The 12,043-nt window shown below is 36.4% G+C and overlaps 1 protein-coding gene across 1 annotated transcript; it reads left to right on the top strand.

The window, feature by feature from the left end:
• Positions 1 to 11,325: 11,325 nt before the first annotated feature.
• On the top strand, positions 11,326 to 11,781 carry LOC141708652 (AT-hook motif nuclear-localized protein 23-like). The gene has a single exon (XM_074512392.1). It carries the CDS (start codon positions 11,326 to 11,328, stop codon positions 11,779 to 11,781), a length of 456 nt encoding a protein of 151 aa, XP_074368493.1.
• Positions 11,782 to 12,043: the final 262 nt, after the last annotated feature.

The following is a 12,043-nucleotide window of genomic DNA, read 5'->3' as shown; positions in this document are numbered from 1 at the left end:
GAACGAAAGGATATTTATTTTATAGTCCGAAGAATCGGGATGTCATTGTTAGCACCAATGCAAGATTCTTGGAGGAGGACTATATAATGAATCACAAACCCATGAGTAGTGTCGTTTTAGAGGAACTAGTGGGAGGGACAAATAATACCCATGAAGCTGTAGTACAAGTAGAACAACCACAACATAATGTACAACCTGTCACTAATACCGCACCAGTGCCTCGTTGTAGTGGGAGGGTTGTTCAACAACCTGATAGATTCATGTTTTTGGGAGAGTCTTCAGACTTGGTCCCTGGTGAACATGATGATGATCCCCGTACATACGAAGAGGCAGTACAAGACAAAGATGCAGATCTTTGGCAAAAGGCGATGGAATCTGAGATAGAATCAATATATTCTAATCAGGTCTGGGAGCTCGTGGAACCACCCAAAGGTATAAAACCTATTGGATGTAAGTGGATCTACAAGAAAAAGAGGGGATTAGATAAAAAGGTGAAATCCTGAAAAGCAAGACTTGTTGCGAAAGGGTATACTCAGAAAGAAGGTATCGATTATGAGGAAACCTTTTCACCGGTAGTCATGCTTAAGTCAATCCGTATTCTTTTATCTATAGCAGCTCATCTCGATTATGAGATTTGGCAAATGGATGTCAAGACAGCTTTTCTTAATGGAAGTCTTGAAGAAACCATCTATATGTAGCAACCAAAAGGATTCATTAAGGAAGGCCAAGAACATCTGGTATGTAAGCTTAAGAGGTCTATTTATGGACTTAAACAAGCTTCTAGAGACTGGAATATTCGTTTTGATCAGGTAGTCCAGTCATATGGATTTGATCAAAGTCCAAGCGAATCGTGCGTGTATAAGAGAAGTGAAGGTAATGCAGTGGTTTTTCTGGTACTATATGTAGATGATATTTTACTCATTGGAAACAATGTTGAGATGTTGTCATCAGTAAAGGCATGGTTGTTCAAACAATTTGACATGAAGGACTTAGGTGAAGCGGCATACATCCTTGGGATCAAAGTTATAAGGGATCGCAAGAAAAGGATGTTGGATTTATCTCAAGAGCCCTACATTGATGAAGTATTAGCTCGTTTTAACATGCAGAACTCCAAGAAAGGTTTTTTACCTTTTAAGCATGGAGTTGCTCTATCTAAGAAGCAGTGTCCTTCGACACCTAAGGATATAGAGAGCATGAAAGCAGTTCCTTATGCTTCAGCATGTGGAAGCTTAATGTATGCTATGTTATGTACGAGGCCTGACATCTGCTTTGCTGTAGGCATGGTTAGTAGATATCAGTCGAACCTAGGTCAGGAACATTGGAGTGCAGTAAAAACTATACTCAAGTACCTGAGAAGGACTAAGGAGTATATGTTAATTTACAAGGCCTAAGATCTATTTCCTTTGGGATATACTGATCCAGATTTCCAATTAGATAGGGATAAGAGGAAATCAACCTCGGGATATATTTTTACTTTGGGAGGTGGAGCCGTTATATGGAGGAGTGTAAAGCAGAAATGCATTGCAGACTCCACCATGGAGGCCGAGTACGTGGCGGCCTCTGAGGCTGCCAAGGAGGCTGTATGGTTCAGGAACTTCCTTTTGGACTTAGATGTGGTACCTAATTTGCCTAGGAGCTTGACGGTGTATTGTGATAACACTGGTGCTGTGGCAAATTCAAAGGAACCGCGAGACCACAAAGCAGCTAAACATATTGAACGTAAGTATCATCTCATACGAGGAATCGTAAAGCGAGGGGATATAGTTGTGGCTCACATATCATCAGAAGACAACCGGGCAGATCCTTTCACAAAGAGCTTGCCAACCAAGGTTTTTGACAAGCATGTGGAAGCGATAGGAGTCAGATGGATGGACACATAGATTTTTATGTAATAGTGGATTAAATAAACACTGATGTACACATAGAATATTTTGAGTAAAAGGTGGGAGATTGTTAGTGTATACTAAAAATATTTATTTGAAGTATATACATTTATTTCTGGCCAGTTTATTTGAGAATCATTTGAATGTTTACATGTTGTCTAATATTATATATTGTGAACAATCTAGTATCAAATGGGATACAGAATATTAGATTGTTAAATACAGTTATATAATATAATAAGGTTCACAGCACAAGTGGTGTTGGATAATCCACTGGTATGGCTATAGTATTATTTAGATTAGTTTATATTGACTAATAAATAATACTAGTATACTTTGTGTATATTGAACATGATCAAATTTAGAATTGTTCCCTTAATACTGATTAAGAAGGAGAACTAAGATTCTATGTTATTATTAATGCTTAGGTTCTTAATCCGGAAATAGTAATTGACACGTGTATATTATTTACATGCTTTGATCTATATATGAAGTAATTCTTTTGAATTATGTCATTATATTTTGGGTGATGGAATTATATACATGGTGGATATTATTTATTGAAGGAATCCATGTCCTGATAATATTCGGGTTAATGATGTCCTCTTGAAAGCTCAAAAAGATTTAATTATGTGAAACCCTGCAGGTGGAATTTATTCTGGCATAATTAAATAAAGGTTGAGTGGATGATCAAGAATAAAAGATATTAATTAAATAAATTATCAGTAATTTATTTAATTAATGGACATGTGATATTTTAAACATGGGGAATTTAATAAGTAAATAATATTGGAACCGAATTAATTAAATTGCGGTATTAGGAAAGGTAGTGCAAATATTAATTATTTAGTGGATTGAATTAATATTTAATTACATTAGGCTAGGCTCAAGATGTAATTAGAAGGCCCAACCTAATTATCCATGATCCCTATTGTAGCCTATATATATTCTTATTCTCTTCTTGCTTGGATGAGTGTGGAAACATATTGTAGCCACCAAGGAGCAAGAAGAGAGGATAACTTGAGAAGACGGAGGCCACACTTCGCTCAAGGGAATTTGGGAATACAATAGAAGAGCGTGGAATCAACCATTAACAAGATGATTTTCTTTTCGCAATCTTTATCGTAAAACGTAGTAACACCCCAAGTCCGTGGTTCCCAACAGGAGACTGATTCAATTGTATGAAATGTTTGGTTATACTTGACTTAGAATATTGAGTTTGTCATGCTACAGCCGTGAATCAATTATTCAAGAGGCTAAAGTTTTATTAGGGAATAACAGAAGATGTAATTGACAAGAGTTGTCTGCCTATTGAACATCACATGACGTTTCGTGCTACAGCCGAGGTTGTGTGATGGAATGTAGGATCCTTATTCCCACTAGCATTATGAATGCTTAATTTTCACTTAGGGGTTGTATAAATTAGATAAACTAGTGGGAGCCACTTATGAATAAAGACCCGATTCATATAGTGTCTTGAAATGAAATTGAATATTTGCTAAGTGTTGTTATGTGTTCATCATTTACAGATTTACTATATTCGTTATGTCTTCTGCACTATCACTCCGGAGTATACTAGATGCTCACAAGTTGACTGGTCCTAATTTTGCTGACTGGCTTCGAAACTTGAGAATTGTTCTCAGGATTGAGAAGCTGGAATATGTGTTTGACTCACCTAAGCCTACTGAACCTGCTAGCGATTCACATAATGATGAACATGTTGTGTATCGTAAGTGGATAGATGATGCAAATGTTGCTCAATGCATCATGCTAGCTTCCATGAACATTGAGCTACAGAAGCAACATGAGCATATGGATGCTCACACTATCCTTATGCATCTACAAGAGTTATATGATGTGGCAGGGAGGACAACTCGATATGAGATATCGAAGGAGCTGTTCGGTTGTAGGATGTCTGAGGGATCATCTGTGAATGACCATGTACTTAAGATGATCAATTTGATTGAACGTCTTGGACAACTTGGTTTTGCCATGGATGGGGAGCTGAGCCAAGACTTGGTCTTGAAATCACTTCCGACTTCGTTCTCGCAGTTTGTTGTGAACTTTCACATGAATAAGCTGAATGTCAGCCTTCCTGAACTCCACAACATGTTGAAGACTGCGGAATCGAATTTTCCCCCTAAGAAGAGTTCTGTTCTTCTAATTGGTGAAGGTTCCAATCCTAAGAAAAGGAAGAAGAACCCTTCCAAGAAGAAGAAAGTAGGTGAGAAAAAGCCGGTTCCACCAAAAGCTGAAAACCCCAAGAGCAAAGCTGTTTGCTTTCACTGTAACAAGGTGGGGCACTGGAAGAGGAACTCCAGGGTTTACCTTGCAGAATTGAAGAAGAAGAAGAAGGGTAGTGAGACTACCGCTTCTGATTCAGGTATGTTCATGATCGAAGTTAATATGTCACTAAGTCAAATTTCTAATTGGGTATTAGATACCTCCTGTGGTTCTCATATTTGCAATTCGTTGCAGGGACTAAGGAGAAGTAGGACTCTTGAAGAAAAGGAGTTGATTCTACGGATGGGAAATGGAGCAAGAGTTGTTGCTGAAGCTGTAGGATCATTTCATTTACATATGCCTACGGGCAAGACTACTGTTCTAAATAATTGTTATTTTGTTCCCTCGATTGTGAGGAATATTATTTTTATTCCATGTTAGACTTGGCTGGATTTTCGTTTGTTATTCAGAATAATAAATGTTCACTTCTTAGAGATAACGTTCTTTTTGGAAGTGGTATTTTAGACAATGGTCTGTATGTATATGACGTAGAGCATAATTTACTACAAATTGAACATACTAATAAAAGAAAAAGGGATGATGAAAATCTCACTTTCTTGTGGCACTACGGACTTGGTCATATTAGTGAAAATAGACTGCGGACATTGCATAAGGAAGGGTTACTTGACCCCTTTAATTTTGAATCATATCCTACATGCGAGTCTTGTCTATTGGGTAAAATGACAAAATCTCCATTTAGTGGATATGGAGAGAGGGCTGCAGATTTGCTAGGATTGGTACACACAGATGTATGTGGACCAATGTCTACGCAAGTCATGGGTGGATTTTCATACTTCATTGCTTTCATAGATGATCGATCTAGATTCAGATATGTGTATTTGATGAAACACAAGTTTGAAGCCTTTGAAAAGTTCAAAGAATATAAGTATGAAGTGGAGAAACAAACCAAACATAGTATTATAACTCTTCGATCAGATTGAGGCGGTGAATACTTGAATGAAGAGTTTCTAGCTTATCGCAAAGAAAATGGTATAGTCTCCCAGTGGACTCCTCCATATACTCCACAGTTGAATGGGGTATTTGAAAGGAGAAATCGAATTTTGTTAGACATGGTTCGGTCCATGATGAGCTATGCGAATCTTCCAGTATTTCTATGTGGTTATGCATTGGAAACCTCAACATATTTACTGAATAAGGTGCCTTCCAAATCTGTTCCTCAAACTCCATATGAGATATGGAAAGAAAGGAAACCGAGTCTTAAACACGTTAAGATTTGGGGGATGTCCAGCTTATGTCAAGAAAGTTGACCCAGATAAGCTGGAATCTCGATCTGTAAAATGTAATTTTGTAGGATATCCTAAAGAGACTTTAGGGTATTACTTTTACACCGATCATCGGGTGTTTGTCTCCAGACATGCTACCTTCTTGGAAAAGCAGTTTATCCTTGAAGGAAACAGTGAGAGCAAAATTGAACTTGATGAAGTTCAAGAAGCACAAACTACTACGGATCAAGTGGAAACACCTGTTCAGACTGAACAACCTTCTGTGGAACAGCCCATTCGTAGGTCAGGGAGAGTGTGTCGCCAACCTGAGAGGTATTATGGCCTTGTCATTGAGAATGACAATGAGTTGTCAATCATTGATGATGACGACCCTGTGACCTATAACGAGGCTATGAGTAGTGTTGACTCAGAGAAATGGCATAGTGCCATGAAATTCGAAATGGAATCTATGTATACCAACCAAGTATGGACTCTGGTTGAGGCACCTGAAAGTGTTAAGCCTATTGGGTGCAAGTGGGTATACAAAAGAAAAATTGGAGCGGATGGGCAGGTGGAGACCTATAAGGCCAGGCTCGTGGCAAAAGGATTCAGACAAAGGCAAAGGATTGGCTTTGATGAAACTTTTTTTCCTGTAGCCCTGTTAAAATTAAATCGGATTTTGCTTGCGATTGCTGCTTACTACGACTATGAGATCTGGAAAATGGACGTGAAAACGACCTTCCTCAATGGGAAACTTGAAGAGGAAGTGTATATGATACAACCAGAGGGTTTTCTTTCCAAGGGAAATGAACACCTAGTGTGTAAGCTGCTACGAACCATATATGGTTTAAAGCAAGCTTCTCGTAGATGGAACATCCGTTTTGATGAGACAATCAAAGAGTTTGGTTTTATCAAAAACATAGATGAACCATGTGTCTACAAAAATGTTAGTGGGAGCGCGGTAACATTTCTTGTATTGTATTGAAAGAGGAGACGTCAAGAGAGTTGACACACATAACAACATAGCAGACCCACTCACAAAGCCACTTTCTCAAAGTCACTTTGATCGTCATAAAGACAAGATGGGTATTAAATACCAGAGTGATTGACTTTAGTACAAGTGGGAGATTGAAAGAGATGTGTCCTAAGTCCAATCATTTATGATGATTTAGGAATAACTTTTATGTAATCTGTTTTTATTTCATTGATATTAATAAAAGACTTGTTTTGGTTTTATTGCGGGATTTATCTATTTAAGTGTTTAAATAAGATATACCATAGTTTAAAGTAAAGCTTTTATGGATTATGATGAGATCATAATAATGAGACCTAAAAGATGATAACTCTAAACTTAAATATTTCCTGGTCGTAGGATTACTAACTGGTAATTATTAATCCGCAAAGATCGGTACATACCATGCTTGCTTCATTATGAAAGATGTCTGTTCTCATAGACATTTGTGTGGTGACACTATAGCTAGTATGTAGGTGCTTATTATAGAATAAGTTCACTGAACATGACTCACACAGCTGAACAACTGATGGAGTTCACTCATGTGTTAGCAGTTGTTCACATAGTGATAGTTGTACAAGTATCCTTAGATTTGAGGTCATCATAGTCATCTTGTATACACTAAACTATGCTTTGGTTTAGTTCTTAGTCTCCAGGGACAATTATAAGGGCTCTACTGGGTATAGGAATTTGTACACGAAGATAGTGTATGATCAATAAGGGATCTACCCCTTCCAGTGAAGGAAGAGAATGTTCAATGCTGATCCACTTATGCTAGTTCAGGAATCTCTGGCTAGAGTGAATGAAATTAGAAAGAAGTTTCTAATTTATATTAAATTGAACTAAGTATAGTGAATGGGAAAGCAAATGATTAAATAAGATAGGCTTGATACAAGTTCCATGCCTTGTATTTAATCGTGACATTGCAGGGTAGAAGAAATTGATTGTCCGGTAACTACTCACTGAATAGGTTCTTGGTATTTTAAGCAGTGAATTCGTATTATCCGGATAGTCGCGATATGCTGAGAAGTATCCCTCACGATGTAGAATAAATATGATTAATTTATTAATTAATCATATTTAATGAATTAGAGAATTTATATAAATAATGATAAAATAGTTTTATTATTATTTATTTCTACTACCGGCTTAATATTGAACCTACAGGGTCACACCATAAAAGAGAATGATTTAATGGTGGAGGAATTAATTAATAATGGCTGGTAATTATTTATTTGTGAAATAAATAATTAATTAGCAGATTTAATAATTGATTAAATGAGATTTAATTAATTCTTAATATTATTAATTAAGAATTTAATTTTGGAAATTAAATCAAGTGAGAGAATTATTTTTCTAAAATGTTTAGAAAATGGATTAATTATTAAAAGGTGTTTTAATTATTAGTTAATTGGTTAATAAGAATAATCAATTAAAGGGTTAATAATAATAATATTTTATGGAAAATTTTCAGCTGAAAATTTTGCCTATAAATATACTATTATAAACCCTATTTGCCTCAACCCAAATAATTAATCCTAATTCTAAAGTAGAACAAGAGGGAGACAACTAATTCTCTCAACCTCTTCCTCCTCCATCACATTGTACTCTTGGTGGATACCGGTGGAGTGCTTCACACTTGAGGAGCAGCTGCTAGGGATTTCCGTTCATCGTTCTTGGATCACTATTAAAGACCTCCATCTTTCCATTAACGTAAAACTTCTTAAGGTAAACATACTGAACTACGAATTAAATATTATTTTTCGCATGGATCCTGCGGAGGGTTTCAGTTTTTTTTTTAAGATTTAAATTTACATTTTCGTTGCGTTTATGTGCTAAAAACCCTTCACATAGTCCCCATGATTCACTTTGATCATGGTGGTGTTCATGGACACTTGGTCGTGACCATGAACATTCTAGTAGGTCGAGAACTTTCGACCATGACTGCGGATACTTGGTCGGCTGAAGTCTTTTTTGGGAGTCTACTCGGCCTCTTCTTCAGTGACTTTTGGTCGTGACCGAGCAGGTTCCGACATGGCTGTTGTTGGCCAATAACTCGAATCTTGAGTTTCGAACCTTGAGTTTTTGGACAACATATCTCGATCATATATGTGATGGGACTTGATCATAAATTACCACGTTCATGTTCGTGGCGGGCCTTGAACTTCATATAAAATTCTTTTATGTAAAACTCTTTAAAAAATTTCAATCTAAAAGCCATTTTTTATTTTAGTTTGCTAAGATGGCTGAAAAAGTTCAACCACCTCTAGCCTTCGTGGCTGAGATGATGGCCAAACGAGGAAAGGCTAGGTCAACTAAAGGTAGAATTCATGTCCCGTCTTTGTTCTGTAATTCTTTCTTTAATATTTTGAATAATTTATTGAATAAGGAGGTGAATGTCTTCCTGAATAATACTGATCGTGACTCCTTTTATCATTCATGTAAAATGAGTGAGTCGGATGTGAGAGAACTCAAGGAAAAGTACTATAGCTTTCCAAATTATATTTAAAGTGTGTGAGCCGAGCTATATCGACAGAACTTGTAACTATGATCAAGTGAAGCAATATGTGTTTTTAAAGGAGCCTTTGAGGCTAAGTTGAGGTTCCCGGTCCATCATTTTATTTGTTAGCTGAGCTCAAGGTTCACCCTTGTCAACTGTATACAAATGCTTGGAGGATGATCACCAGTTTTATGTTGGGTTGTCATCAGTTTGGAAATATCTTTGTGCTTCTCTATGTTTAGGAGTATCTTCATCATCAATAATTCTCCTTTGTCAAAAGACGGATGTTTAGGAGAGTGAGTTCAGTTTTTCAGGACGAGTTATAACTGTGTACAAGACATTTCACACTTTATCCATGTCCTTAATACTCAAGAGTGATGGAGCAATTTCACTATCGGGTCTTCATGACTTAAAATAATCTTGTTGAATCTGACCATACAAGCCTTTCTTCTTTAGTGTGAGTTTGATACTTTAAATTTGTTGTTCAAAAGGAGCCTATTTGGCTTAGGGACTCTCTTGGAGGTTGGTCGGCCTCTTTAGGTCAGATGGAGTCCCTTCCGAGGGATGTCTGGTCGGCTCAAGACCTTCCTTGGAGGTTCAGCGGCCTTCTATGGTTCGTTGGAGTCTGTAACATAGACTTTAGTCGATCGAATGTCATCTTGTGATGCTAGATATAATAAACCTTCTGGTTTGAAGCGTTCCAAGTTCGAGGCACATCGTCACCGCTTAATGTTTCTAGCTAGAAATAATAAAACTAGGGTTGTGAGTACAATTAATGCTAGGGTTGCTGAGTTTCAAGTTTTAATGGCTGTCTCGCTGTGGGGACTAGCTGTCCTCGCAAGATACCTACATAACTTTGTGTTGTAGAGAATCAAGTCAAAAACGTAATTTTAGGTTGAGGGGTTGAGCCCTTTATATAGATATTGAGTCTTTGGCTAGACTAGGGTAGGGAGACTTGGCGGACAAGTCTCCTACTTAGATGGTAAGTAGGAGTCCTCTAGACGGAGGATTTTGGATCCTTCTTAACAGGAGTCCATTTTCATGTTGGATAAGATGTTGGTGTCATTGTGGAACTCATTCTCAGGTATACTCAGTGAACCTATTACGTAGCTGATTGTGGGCCGTGTACAACACGACCCATCTTGGGTCATAACCGTCATGGTCAACTCGGACATCAAAACTATTATTGGGTCGTGACCGTGACGACCTACTTTGGATCGTGAAGTTCACAAATTTTGACCAGTCAACTTTAGGACATAACTAATTCAACATTAATTACAATTTTATGAACTACTTTTCATCTGCATCAAATTCTATTCTTGTATTACTTTAACCATGTTACCTCTGAACTTAATTATATATAATTTTCACACTGCATGCCACAAGTTCTTATACAAGTCATTATGTTGGTTCACCACCACTACTCAATGTAGCTTTGTTCATGCATTCTCAATTTACCAACCCTAGTCTACATTTCCATCTAAGGCACATGCTCTCTCCCAATAATCCTAATAACTGTTTCTAATATATTTAAATATATTGAAATATCCATAAATGTAATATATTGCAGACTCCTACGTAATATACTCAAAAGAAATTTTTTACTGTATTAATTATAATTTTATAATTGATTTTCAAAGAACTACATAGTCAATGTTAATTTAATAATTGTTTGTACTCGTACGAAATGACATTACATTTGGAGAAAATAAATATATACTCAGAATAAATTTGTGTTATAAAAAATGTTAGATAATCAATCCGTCTAAAAATTTAAAATGGCAGACATGTTCAAACAAAATCTTATATTTTTTTAACATTTCCTTAATTGTACGATTTTGTTACGATTGACTCACATCTCTATGAGTTCCAAAGATCATAACCGACTGTGGTTTTTGTCGGTTATAAATGTTAAAACGATCAATTAACACATAACTGACTAGGTGATCGGTTTTAGGTGATCACTTTTAGGTGTATAACCGACCATGATTTTGATCAGTTATGAATGTTAATATTGACCAATTAATAACTAATCAGTTTTAAATCGACAACCTCTGGTGATCGGTTTTAGGTTTATAACTAGCCGTTTATATATAAAATCGAACATTACAGGCGAACGGTAATAACCTGTTTAGTGAGAAAAATATTGCTAATAAAAATATTTAATTTAGTAAAGCATATTCATTTAGAATCCTTAAGATATAATCTTAAACGTTTCAAAATCTAAACACGTAAGACAAAGTAAAAACATGTATGACTAAAAGTTACAAAAAAAGAATCTCATTCCTCAAGTAAAACGTCCAATTCACAGATTAGAGTCTCAAGACATCTATAAATTGCAGGCCTCCCTGCGTCATGCTACATATACCAACTACCAACATTTCATTTCATTCCATTGCCTACACTATCAACTCTCTCATCCCAATGGATAATTCAAGAAGGTCAATCCCTGAAGAAGAGCCTACACCAGACAAACATCGCAATGCCGTAACAAGGGCCGTTTCACCCGCCTCGTTTAATGTCCCATTCATTTTCCAAATCCCAAATGGATTTGATGTGATAAGTTGTGTCACACAACTTGCACAATGTTACCAACGTCCTGTAACTGTGCTTTCTGGAAATGGACTCATTGCTGACGTTGGTTTTACGTTTCCCCAAGTACCAAGTGAGCCACGAGTTATTTATGGAATTTACCATATGCTTTCATTTGCGGGGACTTATAATTGTGTTAATGTACTCCCTGGTGACACTGTAAGTTGTTTTACTGTTTCGCTTATAGATGTTGATAATGGAATTCTAGCGGGAGGAATAGTTGCATCTACAATGAGAGCAGTCAGCCCGGTGATGCTCGTTGTTTTCTTTACCCATGACTTATCTTAGATTTTTTTTGTGTGTGTGTGTCTGGACTTGCAATGTTTAATTACATTGTGTTACTTTAACTTTATGTTCATTTCTATTATGTTCTCATGGAAATGACTAGCTCTGAATAAATGTTTAGTTACAGTTAATAACTGTACTAAATCAATAATATGAAACATTAAAAAAATTTGATTGTTGTTGGTCCACCTCGAGATTAAGAAAATTATTAGATATAATTTGAAAATTTATTGTTTAAATGATATAACATCAAATTTTATAGATA

Source organism: Apium graveolens, chromosome 1, assembly GCF_009905375.1.
Source record: "Apium graveolens cultivar Ventura chromosome 1, ASM990537v1, whole genome shotgun sequence".
Taxonomy (NCBI): Eukaryota; Viridiplantae; Streptophyta; class Magnoliopsida; order Apiales; family Apiaceae; genus Apium; species Apium graveolens.
The sequence above is the reverse complement of the archived record's forward strand: the minus strand, read 5'-3'. Positions and strand labels throughout refer to the sequence as shown.

Bases quoted from the DNA above. Each gene is read 5' to 3' on its own strand.
- LOC141708652 (XM_074512392.1), top strand. From the start codon at position 11,326: ATGGATAATTCAAGAAGGTCAATCCCTGAAGAAGAGCCTACACCAGAC.